Raw genomic sequence first — 24,087 nt, 5'->3', positions numbered from 1 at the left:
CCATGGCAGCAGAGCTGATTCAGTCATTTGGAGAAGACGGGCCTCCATCTGCACCACGTACTGGTGCATGATGGGTAACAGTTTGTTCACTGATCGTCTCCAAAGCTTTTTCTTTTTTAACAAACCTTTAAAAAAACATCTGAATCGATTGATTCATTGATTGATAAATCCTCTTTATTTCAGAAACTCTTTGCAGTGATTGGTCCAACACTTAAGGAGGGAAGGAGCCTAACAGGTAAAAACCACATTTGATCCGTTGTTGTCCATCTTGATAGCAAAGCTTTTCATCAAATAAATCTCTGCATTTCTGTTCTTGGTTAGATGAGAACGTGGTAATGGGAAACAAACTACTCGTGTACATAAGGTAACTCATCCTCAGTTTATTGTAGCATAAACCCCTGTTTAGCATAAATGCTACGTTTACTGTGGACGAGCAGTCGAACGTTTATTGTGATTTTAAGCTCGTGGCTTTAGGTTTGTGCACCTGAGTCGAATCTTTGTATTATGTACACACCACTGTTTATGCATATATCTGACAATATATGGTGTGTGTGTGTGTGTGTGTGTGTGTGTGTGTGTGTGTGTGTGTGCGCGCGTAGCTGTTGTCTTGCAGGGAGGGCGTATCCACTTGGAGATATCCCAGAAGACCTTGTGGTTCAAGTCAAGAACCAGGTATGCAGATACAGTTGTACTGATTAACTACGCTGTCCTGTGATTATAAATCACAGCGCCTGCAGGTCCATCAATACTGTGAACGTCTATTATCAGTGAAGACTGTTGCTCTTGCTGGTTGGTAACAGAAATACTAGCTGGTTAAACACATTTTTTCCCGGTTCAGTTCATTCTGATAGCACCAGTCACGAGACGCTCCAGCAGAGTAAACTGGACACAACCAACCACAGCGATGTGCTGATGTTAGCGTGTAAGGAAACACGGCTAAGGACAGTTTTAGTGATATAGCAGAGGAATATAGCTGGTTGGGTCAGTGCCCTCCCAGCCTGTTTTCAAAATCAGCTGGATGTTTGCCACACTATCATGCTCACTATAATAGGGACTAATTTAGTCTCATAAGCCTTCTGGGTCAGGGCCTTCCCAGAAGGGAAAGCAGGAATGGCATTCAAGTCTTGGAGATCATCACTCACAGCGTGATTCAGTTTGGGATTGTTAGAGGAACACCAGACGATGATCTGAGATCAGATTTGTGATCCTCAAACTCAAAGGAAATCTTAAAAAAGATTCAACCTTTAATCTTCGTGTGAAGCCATTTTTTTTCTTTGGATGCACATTTGGGGTCATTGCTCTGCTGAAAGGTGAAATTCGTCCTCGTCGTCAGCATTCCAGCAGACACACTTTTGTATCACATTTAACATCGTTTCTTGTTTTTTCTGTCTGCTTGGGTACAACATGCAGGGTCCACACAGCTCAGCATCGCCTCAGGTGTGACTGTTAGAAGGGTTTGTTTACAGCATCATCTGTTGAGCAGCTCTGGGAGTTTTAGACTCGCTGGTTTGTCTCATCGGATTATCTGACGCAGAAATCAGTCACCGGGAACATCCGTGGATTAATCCCAGAGAAACCTTTCAGTGATGCCTTTTTTCTAAACACTGGTAACTAATGTTTGACATGTTCTTGTGTCTGTCAGGTTTTTGACTTCCTAATCCGTCTCCACTCAGCCGACTCGTCCGAGGAAGAGGACGTTTTCCCATTCATTCGTACACTCCTCCACTTTGACACCAGGGAATTTCTCAATGTTCTCGCCATGGTGAGATTAAAATTTTAAATGTAATCAGAATGTATTCAGATCTGGGTTTTTATTTTGTTTGTTGTTGTTTGTGGTTTAGCCTGGCGTGGTTTGATGGTTTAATGGTTTACCCAGTTGGCTGGTTTCCCTGGTTCGACTGCAGGAGAAGATGCAAATTCCCCTGGGAAGATCGTCTGTCATTAAATATGGCAAACAGCGACAATCATGAACATAAAGAATCTTACAAAGAGTGGGCATACAGAGCAGCAGCATGCAGAGACAGTGATCAAACACAGTGCGCTCTGCATGCACAGTATCCAAATTCTTTTCTGGGTTTATTGGGCGTCAAGTTAAGCTCTTTGGTATCAACTTGGAGTAGATAACTTTATATAGATACCTCTCCAAGTTCCTCACATCTTAGCTAGCTCCGTCACACAGCATTTATCAGTGCGCTTCAATGCTAACATGCACATTTTTTGTTTTTAGACGTTGAATTCACGGGTCAGTGTTTTGGACTGTCATTTCTGACAGTTGTTACTGTGTCAGAGGACTCCAACACAGCTTACTTTACAAACAGGAGGAAGAGTGTGATGCCAGGGGAGCTGAGCAGGTATGCAGGGAGCTCCAAGCTTAACATGAGTCCAGCCTTTTCTTTAATGTCTGTTTGCTTTGCAGTGGGAATCAGAGTTGACAGGCAGGGTTGCAAAGGGGAGGGGTCAGGAAAAGTCAAGACTTGGGCACTGGGCCGAAACGTCAGGGAAGTGGAAAACTGCACGCTAAGTATTACTGAGTGTGTGCGACTACAACGATCTGATGATGCCTGGAGTTTTATACTGAGTGGCAGAGGAAACCAGGCGTGTCAGCTAAGGACGCAGACGACAACGTGTGTGCTCCGTGTCCTCTGAAGGAAAGGAAAAGTGGCGTTCCCTTAACGCAGAGAGGCAGAGTGAACGTGAAGCGGCAGGTCGGCACTGGGAGACCACCACAGTACCCTGAAAGATCACCTTTAGGGCACAAGTGTAGATGTATGCTAATAACCACAGAGTGCAGACCGATGTGGGAGTTTCCCTCAAAAAGGGAAATGTTACTTTTATGGTTGTTCTTCACTCATTATGATGTTCTCACTTCTTTCTAGACATTTGAGGACTTTAAAAATGACAAGCAGGCCCTTGAGTACCAGCAGAGGATAGTGGACATCTTACTTCAGGTAAAACGACAATGTGGGCAGTGAGCACAGGACGCACACGCCGGCTGTGAAGAACTCTTTATTACTATGTGTGGCGGCGGCTTTCCAGCGCTGGCCGCCCACACTCTGCTCTTCTTGTTTCCAGCTGCCCCACAGCCTTCCTGACACGACACCCTGTGTGTGTCGGGTCTTTCTTATGGACATGACTTTCAGATGCTGTTCTTCATCTGTTTGTTTGTAGGCCTCACACTTTTGTGAAGGACACACTGAACACCAATTAAACAAAACCGCTGCGCTATCTTTGGCATTTCATAGATCCAGTTAGTGGATGCAAATAAAAAATAGTCTGAAAACGTCAGTCCTTGCGTCTTTGACTGAGTGATTCAGTGTTAAGTTGATGGAAATGGTCTGGGACCAGGACTGCACTGAAAACACTTTGGAAGTCCTTCAGAAACTAAATCTGGCTCCAGACTTTTGCACAGTGCTGTAGATAAAACCCAAAATAAGAAATTCTTTATTTTTTACCATATTTGGGAAATAAAGCGGACTTAATGGCAAACGTCTACTCGTGTTGTACGGTGCAGTCATGACTGTGGTTTGCGTTTCTGTTTCTCTAGGTAATGGTGGACAACGCAGACTTCACTCCCTCCCAAGTGGGCGGGCTCTTCACCTTTTTAGCTCGTCAGTTGGCCAAACCAGACAACACCCTGTTTGTGAACAGGAAGCTCTTTGATCAGGTGACCAGTAGCTGTTATACGTTCAGTCTTTTTTTGAGCTAGGCCGTCCTCGAAGCAATTTCAATGTTTATTCAGCATTTCTGATTTGACTACCTCACGGCCTGAGCACAAAAACACATGACCATGAACAGATTGATTTCCTAATTTGGATCACACCATCGAATCCTGCCTGGATTTAGAGGAGGAACTAGAACCATTATTCTCCTTGAGAAGCAGCTTCCAGATGTGTGACGTAGCACAAACACAAACCTGTTTTCTCTGCTTGCTTACTTGTGTTGAAATAAATGAGGTTTTGATTCTGTGTTGTTCACAGCTTGAGCGTATCTGTACAGGTGAACTGCATCAGGCAGCCGCCTGCACCTCTCTGTTTGCAAAGTGTTCATTCCTCTGGCAAAGTCGTGTCTGTGCACACAAAGTGTTTAGACTTTATTAACATATTAGTGTAACATATGAAGGATTGAAGATGATCTAGTCTTAGCAACAGCACATCTTACCCTCTCGCAGATGTAACGAGACTTAAGCCAGACGGACTCTCGACTATGACCTGAAAACAAGTCGATGACGTTTCACCTTTGAGTCTTTAAATGAATTGGTTTGTCTTTCCTCTTTCTGATCTTTCAATGATCTCATTGTCTGTGCAGGTGCTGGAGTTCCTTTGTTGTCCGGACGATGATTCCCGACACACTGAAAGGCAGCAGGTTAAATACACAAACCTCCGTCTCTCTCGTGACCTTGCGCTTGCTCGCCGCTCTCAACAGTTGCCTTGGTGCCGATAGGCGTCAGCGAGCTCCAGCGTGTCGACCTCCTGGCACAGGAACCAGACGCAGCGTTTTCTAAAACACTGGCGTGGTCGCCTGCTTTGTGCTCTGGTTGTAAATGTGCGTCAGGATCATGGACTGCTGGGAGTGCAGGTCCTCGGAGCCCTACGGCTGATGCTGGCAGCAGTATTCAGCTTTGTTCACACATCATAGAAAATACACCAAATGTTTACACTGAGAAAAGGAACCGTTTTAAGACAAACATGAGCTCATTTTGAATTTGGCATTCGGAGCAGCACATCTGAAAGTCTGTGTTTCCCACAGCGCAGCATCCCTCCTTCTTTTAACTACAGTCTGTAAACGGCAGCGAGCAGCTGCTGGACTTCAGCGGTGTTCTTGTCTGACATACAGCTGTGGGCAGGATCATCGTTTCACTGAACGGTTCTCCTTCCAGGATCGGCTGATTGTACAGAATACATCTTTAATAACTGTGAGACCTCGTAGATTAGAGAAAATCCAGACTTGAGCACCCGAGTCACTAAAGATGCTGCGTCATTAGAGCTCGCCCTTGATGAGTAAATGAGAACCTTTGACCACAACTACTGCATTCAGCTGCTGATTCAAGCGTAATAACTAACTTTGTGATTGATTTAAAGGTTCTGCTGGAGCTCCTGCAGGTCGGGGGCGTGGTCCAGTTTAATGAAGAAAGACTCCTGATGCTGGCAGAGAAAGCCAAGTTGTAAGTAGCTGAACACAACGAAGGAGAATTCAGTTTTAACAACTTTTAACTGCAGCATTTATCAACACGTATGCAAACTTTGCATGAGCAACTTTTAGTTCACTCCTGATTTAACTGACTGCTGTGGTTCCACCAGCCTTTGAAGGAAAAATGTCTCTTTGAGTTTTCTTGCTTTAAACAAGTGCACACTGAGGGCAACAGATGAACCAAGCAGAGTTTGGATTTGTTTGGCAAAAACCTGAAATCGTGTGTAAACCTGGACTCAGAGAAGGGAAAGTTGAGAAGTTTCTAAATGTGAAGGTTACTGATAGATTTGTCCGTATGAACAGTGCAAAGCACAAAGCCATGTGAGTGAGAGAAAATACACAGTGTTTTATTGCTGCTTTAACTTTGTCAGTATTTGATATGCACGACATATTTGTGATACACCAATTTCACTCTTGTGCATTTTCACATCAACACATATAGGAGTGTGGATCTTTTGCCTTACATACGTTACCTGTGAAAACAGCTGAGAGAGTTTATATATGAACACATCATGTAATTCAAATGGTAGCAATGCTGCAGGATTTTCTTCTTATTATCATGTGTTTTGCCACCAGCTACCAAATCTGTGAATTTCTTTATGAGAAGAATCATCAGTATGACATGATCATTGACTGCTACCTGAAAGACCCCCTCAGAAAGGTGAGATTATTCAGGTCATTTGACTTAAAAGTGTAAACTTGCAAATGTATTATGCTGCATATGTAGATATTATATCTATGGAATAATTGAGTGTGACTGTTTGTCAGTGGGAAATCTTTAACTACATCCACAACCTGCTGTCCATGCCTGGATACAGCCACGAGGAAAAACAACGAGTCAAGAGCAAAGTGCTGAAGCACATAAGGGTTAGTGCACACACACACACACACACACACACACACACACACACACACACACACACAGCTGTGCATTACATCCTGGTGCTTATTACTGTGGTAGATGGTGGGTTGAGTGTGACAGTCACAGGCTAAATGGGTCACATTGGTAGGTGTTTAATGAGAGATTTCTAACATTTCTGACAGTGGTTAGCAGGCTGTAGGTCGCTCACTCTGTCACTTGTCCACTTTGGTTTCTTTTTTGACTCAGTCTTTTTTTACAAACGTGTATTTGCAATATATGCGTCACTGTTACTGTGAAGGGTCGACAGTTAGTACAAGTATTTGTAATTTTGTGCTTCAACATGAAAGACAATCAACATGGGATTAAAGTGGAAGCTTTAATTCAAGAGGTTTAACAACAGTGTGGCCTTAACTGTCCCAAATGACAGAAGCTCAGAAATCAGTCTGGTCTGAAGGTCCGTCAGATGTCTTGGATGTCCTTCGTCTATGCTGTTTCCTGTCTGTAGATGCTCTGGCAGGCTTTTGTTGTTGACACCTCAAGCTGCTCCTTGTTTGCGGTTCTCTCTTGTTGTGTTTAGTGCATTAAATAAAAGAAATCAACAGCTGTTTTTGGTCTTTTGTTAGTTTTATTCTTGTAGAAATGATTTCAGTCCACACAGGAAGCAGACCCTATAGTTTCCTGCCACATCTTTATTACCCTGTTGCCAGGCAGAAATGCAGTCACCCTACACAGATCAAACACAGGATGTATGTAGTAGATATGATAATGAAGTCTTATCTATTCAGAGAAAGGAAACCGGACGCTGTCTGAGTTTGGGAGGTTCCATGCCTGCACTTGCCTTACCGAGGGTTAAGCATTGATGTGCCACTGCAGGAAGAAAGTCTTAGTACATAACAAATAATGTTTTTCACTCTGAAGCTGCTGCGTTGGATCACGATTAGATGAATAACAATAATGTGTACTGTATTAATCCCCGTGGGGAAATTCCTCTCTGCATTGAACCTGATCACTCAGTGAAGCAGTGGGCAGCCATTAGGCGCCCGGGGAGCAGTGTGTAGGGACGGTGCCTTGCTCAGGGGTACCTCAAGGGTAGCCGTTCAGGGGAATCGAACCCCTGACCTTCTGATCACGGGTCCAACACTTTACCCACTGAGCTAGCTATCTTCTTGTCTTGAGGATCTCTCGGGTTGCTTTTGCAGTTTTCTGTGGTCGTCTCCCGTCTGCACTCTGAGCTGCTGTCTGCAGTCTGCAGCGCGCCCTGTACACGTCACAGGTTATCCTGATGCTTCTGTCAGCACACCATCAGTTAACACTTGCGAGCTGGTTTCAGTTGACACACATGCTCATCCTTATTTCAGTGTCTCGACGAAGTTAAGACCTGGATGGCCTCAAATTTTCTTAATTTTAACGAGGAAAAAACTGAAGCGATCATCTTTGGATCAAGCTGCTATTCTAGTACCCCGGATCTGCACACTTTGGCACCTTGTGTTAAACCGCATGCCAAAAATCTGGGGGTTATCCCTGATAATAAGTTTACCTTTGAGTAACAGATTAACTCTGTTGTACAGCGGTCCTTTTTTAAATCTTATCCAAGGTGAGATCATTCTTATCTTTTAAAAAACTAAAACGGGCAGTTCACGCTTTTATGGACCACTGTAATCCTTCATATGTAGCTGTTAGCCAGCGTTGTCTAGCACGGCTCCAGCTGGTCCAGAGCGCTGCAGCTCGTCTCCTGACACGAAGAGACGCAAACACGTTTCCCTGGTGCTCGCCGCACTGGCTCCCAGTCCGCTTTAGAATTAAATCCAACATTTTATTGATGAATATAAAGCGCTGAACGGTCAGGCTCCAGAGTATCTGTCTGACTGGCTGCAGCCTTATTTGAGCTCTTAGATCAAGTGATCTCTTGCTCCTGGCCACGTCTGAGTCCAGGCTGCTTCAGAGAGGTGACCGGGCGTTTGCGGTGCCGCAAATCTGTCATTGATATTGTTTGTTACTGTGTAATCTTTCATCTTTGTGCAGCACTTTGGCCAACATTTTGCTGTTATTAAATGTGCTATATAAATAAAAACAAAGTAAAAAACCAACATGGCCTCGTGGGGTCTTTGTGTAAACACAGCTGTAATTCTCAGACAGTCCGATCTCATCTTGGTCAATGAATTTGAAATATTCTGTGATTGCAGATGCAAAACGGATTACAAAATATCAACCTAAACACTCAGAGACTAAGTAGACATGAACTAATAGTTGAAGCACTTGCAGTCTGCTTGAATCCCAGTTTGCTGCTATTTTTAAATGTTTCCCTTTTTTCCACATGTCTGTATTTGCAAATTCAGGAGGATGAATGAAGGATGAAACTGTCTGACCAAAAATACCAAAACATTTTGTAACATACCTTCACAGGACGTGGTGACCCTTGACCCCAGCAAATCAGCTGACTTAGTGCTGTTTCATTTCACCTCCGAGGTGCAGGACATCGTCTCTGAGCTTCAGGTGAGGTCAACAGAAATACTGATGTTATTCCTCGTTGTAGTTTCTGAAGCCTAATCAAAGCCTCGAACAGCACAAATATTAAAACCTGAGGACTGCTGTCCAAACCTTTGCCTTCTTCGTTTGTTGTGTATCAGATAAAATACATATGTTGTGCATTTTCCAAAGGGCTGTAAACAGTACAGTATTTACAATAGTCTTCATATCGCACTTTTCTACTTCATGCAGCATGCCTCATTCACACATGCATGTTTTTCTCTCCATAACTGCTTTTTATCTAACATTCACACTCTCATCAGTGAATTGCAGAGCAGGGTTCAGTATCTTGTCCACAGATGCAGACTCGAGCAGCCAGGGGTCAAACAACCAACCTTAGAATTAGTAGATGCTCTAACTCGTGAGCTACAGCCTCCCAGTTTCCGTTCATTTGTCTCTTAAGTCATAATGTTGGGCTTCAAGTCTAATTTTAGTCCCTCTTTCAGAGCCGTTGCCAGAGCTCCTATCAGAGGATGCTGAGATAGTTTGACTCTTATGAAACTGAAGACCAGTTTTTGGAGGATTGCTAAACAGTGATTGTGTAAGGGTTGTGTCACAGTGAGCTCTGGTAGTGCTCTTTCTGTGGGGCGATCGTGGCTCAAGAGTTGGGAGTTCGTCTTGTAATCCAAAGGTTGCCGGTTCGAGCCCCGGCTTGGGCAGTCTCGGTCGTTGTGTCCTTGGGCAAGACGACGTTGCCTACTGGTGGTGGTCAGAGGGCCCGGTGGCGCCAGTGTCCGGCAGCCTCGCCTCTGTCAGTGCCCCAGGGTGGCTGTGGCTACAATGTAGCTGCCATCAGTGTGTGGATGATGGATGACTGGATGTGTAAAGCGCTTCGGGGTCCCTAGTGGGGACTAGTAAAGCGCTATACAAATACATTTACCATTTCTGTCCCTGCTCACACAAAGGAACAGATACTAGTCCTGCTTCTGGTTTGATCCCCATCTAGAGCTCTGTTTGGCTCTTGTCATGTAGCAGCTCGTCTCCTCTCATGTTGAGGCGCAGCAAACCTGTGTGAATGTGACATCCTGGAGGAGCTGGACTACCTGTAACCTGTGATACAATCTTTTGACAAGGACACTAGAAAAGCAAAACTAGAAAAAAGATCATTCAGCAGGGATGAAGAGAAAGCAGTGGTCTCCATCACATCAGTAGGTTGGTGGTTCCATCCCTGGCTGCTCCAGTCAGCATGCCAAATATCCCTGGGCAAGATACTAACCCCAAGTCGCTCTCCGGTGTGTGATTGTTAGATGAGGCCTGTTGTATAAAGTGCTTTGAGTGCTTCAGGAGAGTAGAAAAGTGCTATATAATCGATCCATTCACCATCAAAGCAGGTTAAATGCATAGAAACTGTTTCCTAATAAGACATATTGGTGCTTTATACTCTGATATTCTCCTATTTTTTGAGTGATTATGTAAAATATTCTTCTTCTCTCTCTCTCAAGGATGATCAGCTGCTTTTCAATTTCCTCAACTGCCTCTTGGAGCCACGGTACGGTGTGCGTTTTACCATCTGCCGTCTTAAGCTTTGATTATGCTCTCTTGCAGACACAGCTGGAGATGTTATTGCCAAGTAGTTCTGCTGTTATACTCCTGTTTAAGTCAGGTGCATAGTTGGTGCCATGTAAATTGTCCAGCTGTGAGTGTGTTGTCAGGAAAGATTGGGAGGCACGCAAATGTTTGCACAGAGCTTTGTGGGGACCCTTGTGCTCAGCATCTGATAGTGAAAATCACTTGGACATGAGCAGAAGCCAGCAGACTTGCAGATGCACAAAGTTGAATCAATCCTGCATTTCTCTCTCTCATCCTAATTATGTTCTTCTTCTCCTTATGTGGTCATCTGCTCTTCTCAGGGAAGGCCCTCATTCAGGGTCCATCTTACCTCAAGAAGGTGACCTCCATGAGCTTCTGCTGGATTTAATGTGCCGCTTTGCTCCAGACCAGCTTCTGAGCTTTCTCCACACCTCCCAGCACTACAGACTAGAAGATGCAATACAAGTACTATTATAATTCTTCTTTGCATGTTTCTGTGTACAGAAGTTAAAAACCAAATTATTCCATAAACAGCTGCATTAGTTAATGTATGGAGTAATCTTGAGTGTGTCTGGGTAGAACATAGTTTCTATAGCTATATATAGAAGCCGCGATAGAAGCCGCGATAGAAGCTGTGATAGAAGCCGCGATAGAAGCTGTGATAGAAGCTCTGATAGAAGCTCTGATAGAAACTGTGATAGAAGCTGTGATAGAAGCTGTGATAGAAGCCGCGATAGAAGCTCTGATAGAAGCTGTGATAGAAGCTGTGATAGAAGCTGTGATAGAAGCTGTGATAGAAGCCGCGATAGAAGCTCTGATAGAAGCTGTGATAGAAGCTGTGATAGAAGCCGCGATAGAAGCCGTGATAGAAGCTGTGATAGAAGCCGCGATAGAAGCTGCGATAGAAGCTGTGGTAGAAGCTGCGGTAGAAGCCGCGGTAGAAGCCGCGATAAAGCAGAGATAGAAGCTCTGATAGAAGCCGTGATAGAAGCCGCGATAGAAGCCACGATAGAAGCTCTGATAGAAGCTCTGATAGAAGCTCTGATAGAAGCCGTGATAGAAGCCGCGATAGAAGCCGCGGTAGAAGCTGTGATAGAAGCTCTGATAGAAGCTCTGATAGAAGCCGCGATAGAAGCCGCGATAGAAGCTCTGATAGAAGCTGTGATAGAAGCTGTGATAGAAGCCGCGATAGAAGCTGTGATAGAAGCTGTGATAGAAGCCGCGATAGAAGCCGTGATAGAAGCTCTGATAGAAGCTGTGATAGAAGCTGTGATAGAAGGCGCGATAGAAGCCGCGATAGAAGCCGTGATAGAAGCTCTGATAGAAGCTGTGATAGAAGCTGTGATAGAAGGCGCGATAGAAGCTGTGATAGAAGGCGCGATAGAAGCCGTGATAGAAGCCGCGATAGAAGCCGCGATAGAAGCTCTGATAGAAGCTGTGATAGAAGCTGTGATAGAAGCCGCGATAGAAGCCGCGATAGAAGCTCTGATAGAAGCTGTGATAGAAGCTGTGATAGAAGCCGCGATAGAAGCTGTGATAGAAGCTGTGATAGAAGCCGCGATAGAAGCCGTGATAGAAGCCGTGATAGAAGCCGCGATAGAAGCCGCGGTAGAAGCTCTGATAGAAGCTGTGATAGAAGCTGTGATAGAAGCTCTGATAGAAGCTGTGATAGAAGCTCTGATAGAAGCTCTGATAGAAGCCGCGATAGAAGCCGCGATAGAAGCTCTGATAGAAGCTGTGATAGAAGCTGTGATAGAAGCCGCGATAGAAGCCGTGATAGAAGCCGCGATAGAAGCTGCGATAGAAGCTGTGGTAGAAGCTGCGGTAGAAGCCGCGGTAGAAGCCGCGATAAAGCAGAGATAGAAGCTCTGATAGAAGCCGTGATAGAAGCCGCGATAGAAGCCACGATAGAAGCTCTGATAGAAGCCGCGATAGAAGCCGCGATAGAAGCCGTGATAGAAGCTGTGATAGAAGCTGTGATAGAAGCTCTGATAGAAGCTCTGATAGAAGCTGTGATAGAAGCTGTGATAGAAGCCGCGATAGAAGCCGCGATAGAAGCTCTGATAGAAGCTCTGATAGAAGCTCTGATAGAAGCCGTGATAGAAGCCGCGATAGAAGCTGCGATAGAAACTGTGATAGAAGCTGTGATAGAAGCCGCGATAGAAGCCGCGGTAGAAGCCGCGATAGAAGCTGTGATAGAAGCCGTGATAGAAGCCGCGATAGAAGCCGCGATAGAAGCTGTGATAGAAGCTGTGATAGAAGCCGCGATAGAAGCTCTGATAGAAGCTCTGATAGAAGCTCTGATAGAAGCTCTGATAGAAGCTGTGATAGAAGCTCTGATAGAAGCCGCGATAGAAGCCGCGATAGAAGCTGTGATAGAAGCCGCGATAGAAGCTCTGATAGAAGCCGCGATAGAAGCCGCGATAGAAGCTGTGATAGAAGCCGCGGTAGAAGCCGCGATAGAAGCTCTGATAGAAGCCGCGATAGAAGCTGTGATAGAAGCTGTGATAGAAGCTCTGATAGAAGCTGTGATAGAAGCTGTGATAGAAGCCGCGGTAGAAGCTGTGATAGAAGCTGTGATAGAAGCCGCGATAGAAGCTCTGATAGAAGCTCTGATAGAAGCTGTGATAGAAGCTGTGATAGAAGCTCTGATAGAAGCTCTGATAGAAGCCGCGATAGAAGCTGTGATAGAAGCCGCGGTAGAAGCTGTGATAGAAGCTGTGATAGAAGCCGCGATAGAAGCTCTGATAGAAGCTCTGATAGAAGCTGTGATAGAAGCTGTGATAGAAGCTCTGATAGAAGCCGCGATAGAAGCCGCGATAGAAGCTGTGATAGAAGCCGCGGTAGAAGCCGCGATAGAAGCTCTGATAGAAGCCGCGATAGAAGCTGTGATAGAAGCTGTGATAGAAGCTCTGATAGAAGCTGTGATAGAAGCCGCGGTAGAAGCCGCGATAGAAGCTCTGATAGAAGCTGTGATAGAAGCTGTGATAGAAGCTGTGATAGAAGCTCTGATAGAAGCTGTGATAGAAGCTGTGATAGAAGCCGCGGTAGAAGCCGCGATAGAAGCTGTGGGGTCCTCGTCGTTGAGATAACTCACTGGGTTTCAGCTCTTCAGGTGGGAAGAAGATTAAAGGTTTTTGTAGTCTTTCATAGCTTCATTTGCCTTCAAGCTGCTTTTTTAGAAGTTTTACTGCAGTCTGTTAAGTATCTACAGATCCACCAGGACACCGAACTAACCTCATCTTAAGAAGAAGAGATGTCTGCGCAGCTGTGATGATGAAATTGTTGCCTAGAGTCAGGATGAACACTTTAAATGCAGTTGAACTCTTTTTCTTGCTGTTGACTGTGCACAGTGCACGCATGCTCGACACAGTGTAGGAAATACGATTTAAAATGTAAATTTAAATTCACAAGTCTTAAATGGGTGTTTTCAAATATAAGAAATTACACAGGGTGTAAGGATGATCTACACCCTGAGTGTCAATCATAAACACAGCAAGCTGGAGCAGCTCAGTGGAAAGAATCAAGCAGCATGTTAGTCGTGACTGCACAGGTAAGCATCCTGCAGCCAGACTGAGGCGACCGTGTTAAACATTCAATGTTTTTATCTCTAGATAACTCAGAAGCACCACTGCAACGAAGCTACAGCCTACCTGCTGGAGATGAAAGGAGATGTTCACGGAGCATTTGCTGTCTCATTAGAGGTAACAGCATAACATCAAAATACCAATTCAGCTGATTTATATAGCAACACTTGCGATTTAAACTGTGAGGTAAAGACTCTACAATATTTATGCTCTAATCGTAAACCTTTTTAACTCGAGACAACAAGCAATGACCTTACTGCCTTACTGCCCACTTTGTTGGGCTGCCACGCTGTCACATCCTTTTGACATCAGAGCTGTTTTAATTCTTGGTGGCATCGAGGTGCTGAAACATTCGTCAGAGGTTCTGATTGATCTTCACACCAGAGGTCCTCTGGGCGGGGTGACTGGTTCTTATATGGTGCTTTTCTACTCTTCTGAGCACTCAAAGCGCTTTATACAACTTGTGCATTCACCCATTCACACCAGCACATTTTTCTAAGTGCTTTCTAGCTAACATTCACACACATGCATGTATCTCGCCCAAGGATATTTGACTAGGGGAAGTCAGGAATCGAACCACCAACCTTCTGATCAGTAGATGACCTGCTCTACCGCCTGAGCTGGTCATCTGAGTATATTCAGGAAACCAGTTTGAGATTGTTTGAGCTTTGTGACGTGATGCGTTATCCTGCTGGAAGCAGCCATCATGTACACTGTGGTTGTAAAGGGACGGGCAATACTTTGGCAGGATGTAGCATTTAAACAATGTTTAATTAAGCGTTGTGCGATATGACAAAATGAAAACATCTATTGTTTCATATTATACGCTGTTGTTTGTTTCGCGGCGTCGCAAAACTGTTTACGGCAATATTTTTTCATGGTCTGGATGGTCACCGCGTGGATGCAGGCACAGAGAAAACCAGAGAAGATGGCGGCTGTTACAACTTATGTGTAGAAATGTATCGTTTAATGCATCGGTCAAAACACTCGACGCCCAGCTGAAAACACTTCACACAAGCTGCCCAAGAGTCACTGAGCTGACAGGAAAAGCTGTGCTTTATATCGTTCTCGGGACGAGAACTGTGACATATCTGAGATTTCTGTCGTGTCGCACAGTTCTAACTTAATTGGTACTTAGAGACCTAAAGTGTGCTACACACAGGGCTGGATGGATCCATGTTTTCATGTTCATGTCAAATTCTGATCTTCCTGTCTGAATGTTGCTGTAGAAATTGCGGCTCATCAAATTAGTGTTTCCTGGCTTCTGTTGTGAAAAGTGTTGGCTCAGTTTCCTGTTCTTAGCTGAAGTGGTGCCTCCTGTAATCGGCTCCTGCTGTAGCCCTTTAAGAATAACTGGCTTTAATGAGCCGTCATCTGAGCTACTGTTTCCTTCGCATCAGCTCGATGCAGAATACCTATACTCCTCAGACTGCAGCATCAATGAGGCATTTTTGCTCAGAGAATTGCTCACTGGGTAGTTTCTTTTCTGTAAACCCTACAAGATGGTTTTGTGGGCAAATCCAAGCCGATCAATCAGCCTGTCTGTCACCAACAACCATGTTCAAAGTCACTTTGCACCCAAACCTTCCCAGTTTCACTTTGAACTTCAGCAGCTTGGCCTGAATGCACTTAGCAGCTGCTGTGTGATTGGCTGAGTCAATACTCTCATTGCAAAGCAGATGAACACGTGTAACAAAGTGACCTGTAAGTGGTATGTTGGTGTTTACACAGACAGTGTTTTTCATTGTGAAGTAAAGCATTTTCATACTTAAAATAGTGAAAGACCAGGTTGTTATACTGCTGCTGTCTTATGGATGTAATTGTTGTGTCAAAAAGCTTTTTTGCTCTCTGTGAAGACCCTGAAGGAAACACTGTGTGCTCTGACTGCTGAGAGTGACAGTGGAGCGAAGGATGGGAGATGGGACGAGGCTGTAAGAACTGAATCGGTGCTGATGAAATTAAAGGAGTCTGTGAATGACATCATTGTCTTCTGTCATCGAAGTTGTCAGGGCCTGGACCAGAAACAGAGAGAGGTGGGTGCTGTGCGCGGGTACGCTTGCTGTGAAGAACTGGCATTGCTAGTTATTCCTTGTTTTCCTTATCTCACAGGTTCTCTGGTTTCCACTGTTGGACACAATGATGGCGTCTCAGAAACAAGTAAAGGGGCTCAATGCTAAACACACCTCTGACGGTAACAGTTTGCATGCATCACTACACATGTAAACAAAGATGCCTCACTATGACGATGCTTCCTCTCTAGTCTTTCAGATCTGTGCAGCTCTCTGATGGCTTTTTGTAAATTTAACACATTTTGTTAAAGTATAAAAAGCTACTGATGCTGAGCTCCCTCGGTCAGACAAACTGACCAGTTCTGTGATTCAACAAAGCCAAAAACAGCCATTGCCTAATAACCTGAATATGACGAGCTAGTAACCCTTTGTTCAGTGCAGTTTTATAGTGATTATAAGCTTGTGCTACGGCAGGAGATGGGACAAATACAACTACAGTGTGAAACACACTGTCAGGCCAGCGTTACACATCAAGTTTAGGTTTTGATGTTGATGTTCAACCACAGTGGTGGAAAAACTACTGAGACTCTTTAGTTAAAGTCCTACCGCCTCATTTTAGACCAGTGGTCCCCAACCCCCGGGCCTCGGACCGGTACCGGTCCGTGAGTCGTTTGGTACCGGGCCGCGAGAGTTGAGGTTCAGGTATGAAATGTCTGGTTTTCTGGGTTTTTATCGGTTTTCAGCGTTATTTTGTTATCCTTTTTATCGTTGACTCGGTGTTCCTGGGTCTTTTCACGTGTGTTATGAATAAATCTTTTTTCGGTACCGGTACTAGTTTTATTTTGTTGCATTTATCTGCAACACCTTAAAGGCCGGTCCATGAAAATGTTGTCGGGCATAAACCGGTCCGTGGTTGGAGACCGCTGTTTTAGACTAGAGCATTTAAAAATGTCAAATGATCCTAGTTATTTTGTCTGTATGTGCTCAGACAAAGCTCAGTGTGTTTACCTTTGTTTGATAGAATATGCAGCACTCCCTTAAAAGAATATTTCATTGACCCAGGACCAGTATTACCTCCTTCCCATTGTCCTTCCTGCCCGCTCTCAGGGTTCAGCAGTGACCGGTGGGTCACGTTAGCATAGCTCAGGAGATAAAGCGAACCCTCCACTGTTCTGAACACTGATGGTTTGATCCTGCATGCCAGAGCTTAGAGCTTGTATTAAGTGAAAAAAAGAGCCAATGGAACAAGTGAAAATTCTCCAGATCCAAGATGCACCGTCTCAAAACAAGTCCCCATATCTCACTGAAATGTTGCTCTGTAGCTGATTGTGTCTTATTTTAAGTGTGATGAGATATTTTGACTAGAAATTAGACAAATATACTTGCAGTGAACCCAGTGCAGACATAACTGAGTCTGAGTTTATTCAGTGAGAATGTCCGGGGGGCTGAACAGGGTGATGAATATGCTGTAGTCCTCAGCACTGATGGGCTAGCTCACTGTGGGGAGCTGATTTGACGACATGAACTTTGTTTCAAAGGAAATAAAACAGTTTAGCTCTAACTGCAGAAGGATCCGTGAGACTGTTTGAGCTGTGATTTTGTTGCTCATCAGAGAGAAAATTGTACAAGCGTTTTTTTGTTATTGTTTTGTTATTGAATCAGTTCTTGGTGTGGCTAATTCATCATGTCTGTAAATGTCTTAGTGCTGAAGGAGCTCACGATGAAGGTTCTCAATGCTATGAGCAGCTTTATTTCTTTACCTGCCATCATTCAACAGATCCTGCAGGTTTGTATGCAGTCTGTCCGTGCATCTATATGCACACACACACACACACACACACACACACACACACACACACACACACACACACACACACACACACACACACACACACACACACACACACACACACAGTACGGTGAGAAATTCTTAAACCCACCCTTCATGTGTCTTGCTGCATGCTCAGTCATCCAGGTAAGTAAATGACGTGAAGGTGAGTCCATCCTACCTGCAGCGGCATCGCAGACCACGCCCGCCACAATAATAGAGCAATTCTTTATTTAATTATAAACTTTGTCCTAATTCTGTCCTGTGTTTTAACTATTGAATAATAAAAAGGAAACATCACAAAAACACTTAAGGTCATGAAAATCAATTGAGATTTAGCGATTCAACGAGGCATCCACCTTATTTATCGAAAAGTATCGTTATCGGTGATACTGGCCCGTATTTACTTGGTATCGGATCGATACCAAAATATGCAGTGTGGCACACCATGACCTCCCAGCCCATTGTTCTTTCAGTGATGCTAGTTCAGTCGTTGTGCAAATGTGGAAACCTGCAGTCAGCTGAGACTGAGTCACCTGGATGAGTGAAACGTTTTTATCAGGTCCTCCGGCTGAAGGATGTGTTCATCCACCGTTCATCAGAACGGCTGCTTCTCCTACAGCACAATCTAGAATTTATTCCAGCATAACCTTTGCTCTCAGTCACAGACAGTTGATTACAAAGTCTGTGACGGATCATGAGCCAGACGAGCTACTGCATCACTGACGCTCCCACAGAGAAAAGTTTCACATGAATTCCAGTCATTTTGTAGTAAATACTCTTGGTTTCTTTGTGTGGTCCGACATCGCCCCAGTTTGACAACATTTAAATTATGTTAGCATTGAGTTTAATGCAAGCTAAGGCTCGTTTCATTATTTGGACTTATTTTACTGTTTAACAACATGTTTGTTCAGATTGGTCAAACAATCCTATGAACAGTAGCAGCAGTTTATACCAACACAGCAATTAATTACTGGCTGTGTTTACATCCTGATTTAGCTTAATCTTATTTGTCTGTGCCACAGAGCACCAGACATATGGTCACACTGTTCACTGACACTGCGTAACATCAGACTGCATCTGCCTGCTTGTTTGTTAGGATCCAGTGTATGGCAAAGGCAAGCTGGCGGAGATTCAAGGCCTCATTCTGGGTATGCTGGACACGTTTAACTATGAACAGGTAAGACGTGTGTGTGTGTGTGTGTGTGTGTGTGTGTGTGTGTGGCAAAGTGCTACTGAGCGGTGTACCAGGGGCATGGCGAAAATAATTGTACCATAGGCACGAGAAAAGCTGTCATACCAGGGGCACGGAGGAAAGTTGTTGTACCATAGGCACGAGGAGTGTGTGTGTGTGTGGCAAAGTGTTTCTGAGTGGTGTACCAGGGGCACGAAGAAAATGTGTCGTACCATAGGCACGAGAAAAGTTGTCGTACCATAGGTACGAGGAGTGTGTGTGTGGCAAAGTGTTTCTGAGCGGTGTACCAGGGGCACGAAGAAAATGTGTCGTACCATAGGCACGAGGAGTGTGTGTGTGTGAATTGCAGGTAATATTTGTGCTCTAAACAGCTGTTTGAGTTGGGTATATGAAAGGAACCATATTATAGAGACGTGTCTCCATGGACAATAGCATTGTATGATGACGTGTTAATAATCGTTGTTTGCCAGGAGCAAAAACAGATGAATCAGAACCTCTCGAGCTTTTACACACATGTTGCTGTTTGCATGAATGCAGACATATGCCTTTGGAAACCTTTTCAGCATAGCATAGACATTACCGCCCGTTTCAACCCATCATTACCATCTGATGGGTTGAAACGGGCGGTTTGTGCTGCTCATGTAGTCATGGTGTGACAATAATCTTTAGCCTTGATCTGTGAAGGAAACACGTTATTCTAATTACACATTTTGAACTCTTTATGGCACATGAATGTAGACATAACTAAGAAAAAAAATGTTTCAGACTTTACTTGAAACAACCACCAATCTGTTGAACTACGACCTCCACTGGTCCCTGGCTCACCTGCGTGCTGCTGTCACAAGAGGACTCCACCCACGACAAGACTGCTGTAACATCTGCCTCCAGCAGTACAAGAGGAGGCAGGACGCATCTGAGGAGATCATTGTTTTCAGGTGACACACACGCATTATATATGTATACATATGTGTGTGTGTTTACATGGGAAACTCTTCCAGCTCCTTTACTTTTTGTATAATCATGTTTGCACTCCATGTTTCTTCTTTTGTTATTGCCAAAGTGTCATTAGCACGCATCATGACTGTAACTCAGTATTAGTTTATGAACATTGGTTTGTTAATGTGTTATTCAATGTTCTGTTAATCAGTCGTGACACCTTGTTTATACAATATTTAAGACTTAAAAGGCTCACAGCTGATCATACCCAGGTCTTGGTAACAAGTAACAAACTGAATCATCTTTTTATAAACTTTATCTTGAATAACTATTTTCTGATCTGCTCTTCACCCGCAGAGCCTGTATGACCTGTTACATGTCGTCTCATGTCTGTGTCCTATAATTTTAATGATCTCATCATTTTCCATATAATCAATAAGCCATTTGTGATTAAGATGCCGTCATGGAGAGTTTTACCAACATGATAAGCTAGTGAACTAAGCAATCTTGTGCAAAATCTAAAGTTAAGTAATGTTGTCATTGAGCATCAGTGAAGTCTTGTAGGCAGTCATCGTCCGAGGATAATGGCCTGACCAAAACAACTGAAATGATTCAATTCAGGTTTATTAAATAACACAAATTTAAACAACAGTTTTGTCAAAGCGCATCAAACTGTAAGTTAAAGACTCGATTCTTTTAGAGAAAAAGCCCAACAATCAGACAGTTTGCTGTGAGCAACACGTGGAGACAGCGGGAAGGAAAAACTCCCTTTTAACAGGAAGAAACCTGCAGCAGAACCAGGCTCAGGGAGGGGCGGGGCCATCTGCTGCGACCGGTTAGTGATGATGGGAGGGAGAAGGAAAACCAAATAAGTTGAGGAGAAAACAGTCAGTGATCTTCATTAACAGCCAGTCAGTCAGAATGACCTGCTCTGGGAGTGCCTTAATGCACACAGCAGCAATAATGTCTGAAAGACCTCAATGCAAACCACGTAATGCTAAAGCCCAGCAGAGGCCCTATGAGACAAAAAGCAGACCCGGTCTACTGATTGAATTTTACACCGCCCCATCCAGATTATGCCAGAAGTTTTGGTTATGGCTCATTATTAGAACCCTTGGCCCACAGCTCACAGATCCCTTCACTAGGCTTTCTTAGATGGAACTTGTTGCTAAAAGCAAAACAATCCATAGACATTAAAATGACTGTTTATGAATGTCTGTCTCTCCAGCTGTGGTCACCTGTACCACCTGCAGTGCCTGCAGCAAAAGGATTGTGTGTGGGGCTGTGCTTCAGAGCTGCAGCGGCAGTGGAGGTGCTACAAGTGTTCGGCCATCCACGGAGGAAGAGTCGGGCCTTCCACTGAACCAAAGAGAGGCTGTAGCACATCTCTGGCACAGGTGTGTGTGTGTGTGCGTGTGTGTGTGTGCGTGTGTGTGTGCGTGTGTGTGTGTGTGTGTGTGTGTGTGTGTGCGTGTGTGTGTGTGTGTGTGTGTGTGTGTGTGTGTGACAGTGAAAGAAGATATGTCAGTGCTTTAACCCAGCATGAAATGATAGAAGTTTGTTCAAAAATACAACAATCACCGAGCTAAAGCAAAATGTATTCTGCTCACATGTTCACCTTTATGGCTGTGTGGAATCAGACAGTACAGATGTGACTGCAGACGTTCAGCAGGGGTTTAGAAAGCGTAGCATTAACTGTTGTCTCCCATTTTCAGTGGCTTGAAGCGATTTTGTCAGACAGCCCACAGTCTCATCTTTCCTTGTTATTGTGTTGCAAATAGGGCTGATTAAAGCTCTGGTCATTCCAAGCACTGAACCTGCAGCTGGAGCTGACCCTTTGGCACAGATGTTGATGCAGTTAAAGGAGAAAAACCAAACAGCTAATCCAACAAGAAAGGACACAGCAGGGGTGTCACACTCATTTTAAACGGGGGACCACCTACAGCCCACTCTTCTCTGTCAGTGTGAAGACGTTACATATTTAACTGTTTTTCTACATGATGAAGAAAAAGACAGGAATCCATCAGCACGACTCTTTGGATTTAAATTGTAAGAAATAAAACGTCAGATCATTTCAGACTGTCCAGTTTTTGTTTTTTAGTCATAAAGAAACAGAACTTTCTACAGCAGAGAGTGGAAACAGAAACTAAGAGATTTCTTAGAGCCTAATTAGTTTCCTTTGGTACTGAACAGCAGAAATGAGGCTTTCTTGTCAGAGGTCGTTTTTGAGGGGAAAACAGCAGCTGTACAAAACAGCTGGTTCATAAAAGCAAGCGAGTAATGCAGAACATACCAGCATCAACCTTTGATGGGAAACTGGTGGGCTTTTATTGTGGTGGAAGCATGGCAGCGAAGCCAAGATAAATTCATGACGATGTTTTGCTGTTGGTTCGATGAGTTTTGGTCGTCGAGTGACGAAACCTGCAGCTTTCGAGTCTGTGCGATGTGGTAACACGCGTGTGCGTGCTGCCGGGGGGTCCGTGTTGACGTCTTTCTGTGCAATCTGTTTACCTGATCTTTAATGGCTGCTTTATCTGTTTGGTGTTTCTGTGGACACACACGTTTGTATTTAAATGACACATTTGATACATCCTATTAACCCAGATGCTCTGGTGTTGCGTTTCATGACATGGGCGGAGCTGGGCGGCCTTCCAAACCTTGCTGTTTTGATTTCATTGTTGAGTCCAAGGATGAGGAACGTTGTACTGAAACTAACATGGCTGAAACAACGCTGTCCCTCTCTGTGCCACAGACACATGTGACATCAGCACGCCAAGACACAGGGGCGTCGGCTCTCAGGAAGAAGGTATGTTTGATCGACCCCCGGGCGTCGCGCTGTGGCCCTCTGCTGATCTGTTTCTGCTCAAACGTTTTCTGAGCAATAACTCTGAAATCATGGATCACGTACACAACTTATTCTATTCAAATCTCAGTTTGTAGTTTAATGTCAACATTAATGTCAACAGCATTCTGTAGTTAACGTGAGTCTCATCAATCGAATGTGAGACGGATCAAACTAATAACTATGTTGCAGTTCTGGTTTCTTTCTAAATTACTGTCATTTTTGCACTTTTTACACAATATGTAACAAATGACATCGTAATAGAGCGTCTGTGGTGTATGTGCTGTGACGCAGGTGTTCACTGAGGCAGCACTGGACCTTCAGCAGGAGCAGTCCTGGGATGAAATCCGCTGCTTATACCGAGGACCATCCAGGGTATTAAAACGAGCGCATTTTCATTAGGACATGACAGATTCCACTGATGCTGAAATTAATGTGACGCAGTGCTTGTTGTTTTTTGTTATAGTTTAAAAACAGTTATCATTACACAACAGCAGTAAAAACAAACACAAGCAGGTGATCCTACAGGTGAGTTTGTGTGCTTGTGTACTGCTCTGAAATGTCAAACAATCAAGATGTGATTGACGTGCAGGCTTGTTGCACAGAAGTGTTGCATTAGCTATTTTTACACAAAACGACATTTTCAGAGGCTCAGAAGTAACTGGATGGACCGATAAGCAGTTTCTTGGCAGGTTGAGCCACGAAACTGGTAAAAAAGCAGTCTTTGCTTATCCAGTTATTTCAGTGCACGTAGCCTTGGTAGGGTGTGTCCATCTGTGGGACCAGCACCCCAAAACAGGAAGTCCCCGTTTATCTAATCCTGATGTATGTTTCTGTGGGTCAGCAGGCAGTGCAGAGTCTAGGAGTTGATGAGCGAGGCCACTGGTTTCTGAATGTCTACCCTCCCTCCTCCACTGGGAGGAACCCTGAGTTGCCTTGCAGGCCCAGTATTCATCAGCCCCCCCTCTAGATCAGTGCCAAGCCACTCAGTTGAACTGTTAGAAATCTGGAGTAAATTGTAAGAGCTATTTAAACTCTATTAATAATAATGGATTGCATTTATACAGCGCTTTTCAGGACCCCTCAAAGCGCTTTACAATGCCACTATTCATCCACTCTCACATTCACACACTGGTGGAGGCAGCTACAGTTGTAGCCACAGCTGCCCTGGGGCGCACTGACAGAGGCGAGGCTGCCATATCGCGCCATCGGCCCCTCTGGCCAACACCAGTAGACGGTAGGTGAAGTGTCTTGCCCAAGGACACGACGACCGAGACGGTCCGAGCCGGGGCTCGAACCGGCAACCTGCCGATTACAAGACGAACTCCCAACTCTTGAGCCACAATCGCCCCGTGATACTCAAGTTTTTACCTTCACAAAGGGTTAAAAAAGGAATATGCACAATTTAGACTATTTGAATGGGTGATATTTTATTAAAGCACAACCCAAAAGTAATAAAAACAGAATCAAATCCCTTGAATTATACTTATCTAACCTACTCTGATCTAATGTTGACTAGTGTTCCTGATAATAGTCCAACAGGAAAACAGAATCCTGGAAATTCAGCTCCAGACTTACTGCTGAC

General features: G+C 44.3%; 1 protein-coding gene across 2 annotated transcripts in view; it reads left to right on the top strand.

Annotated features, from left to right (window-relative positions):
- vps8 (VPS8 subunit of CORVET complex) overlaps positions 1 to 24,087 on the top strand; it is a 78,332-nt gene that overhangs the window by 52,835 nt on the left and 1,410 nt on the right. For both annotated transcript variants that reach the window (XM_004572041.4, XM_004572040.4), the window contains exons 23-44: positions 184 to 235; positions 322 to 364; positions 600 to 672; positions 1,643 to 1,762; positions 2,877 to 2,948; positions 3,545 to 3,664; positions 4,306 to 4,362; positions 5,079 to 5,161; positions 5,764 to 5,848; positions 5,956 to 6,054; positions 8,453 to 8,542; positions 10,018 to 10,064; positions 10,426 to 10,570; positions 13,720 to 13,809; positions 15,549 to 15,725; positions 15,802 to 15,883; positions 17,405 to 17,487; positions 18,629 to 18,709; positions 19,490 to 19,659; positions 20,889 to 21,057; positions 22,413 to 22,466; positions 22,797 to 22,877. In XM_004572041.4, coding sequence (XP_004572098.2) covers positions 184 to 235; positions 322 to 364; positions 600 to 672; positions 1,643 to 1,762; positions 2,877 to 2,948; positions 3,545 to 3,664; positions 4,306 to 4,362; positions 5,079 to 5,161; positions 5,764 to 5,848; positions 5,956 to 6,054; positions 8,453 to 8,542; positions 10,018 to 10,064; positions 10,426 to 10,570; positions 13,720 to 13,809; positions 15,549 to 15,725; positions 15,802 to 15,883; positions 17,405 to 17,487; positions 18,629 to 18,709; positions 19,490 to 19,659; positions 20,889 to 21,057; positions 22,413 to 22,466; positions 22,797 to 22,877 — 2,073 coding nt within the window. The remainder of the gene's footprint in view (positions 1 to 183; positions 236 to 321; positions 365 to 599; positions 673 to 1,642; positions 1,763 to 2,876; positions 2,949 to 3,544; positions 3,665 to 4,305; positions 4,363 to 5,078; positions 5,162 to 5,763; positions 5,849 to 5,955; positions 6,055 to 8,452; positions 8,543 to 10,017; positions 10,065 to 10,425; positions 10,571 to 13,719; positions 13,810 to 15,548; positions 15,726 to 15,801; positions 15,884 to 17,404; positions 17,488 to 18,628; positions 18,710 to 19,489; positions 19,660 to 20,888; positions 21,058 to 22,412; positions 22,467 to 22,796; positions 22,878 to 24,087) is intronic.

The sequence above is a fragment of the Maylandia zebra genome, linkage group LG13, assembly GCF_041146795.1.
Source record: "Maylandia zebra isolate NMK-2024a linkage group LG13, Mzebra_GT3a, whole genome shotgun sequence".
In the NCBI taxonomy this organism is placed as follows: Eukaryota; Metazoa; Chordata; class Actinopteri; order Cichliformes; family Cichlidae; genus Maylandia; species Maylandia zebra.
This window is presented reverse-complemented; position numbering and strand designations above follow the sequence as displayed.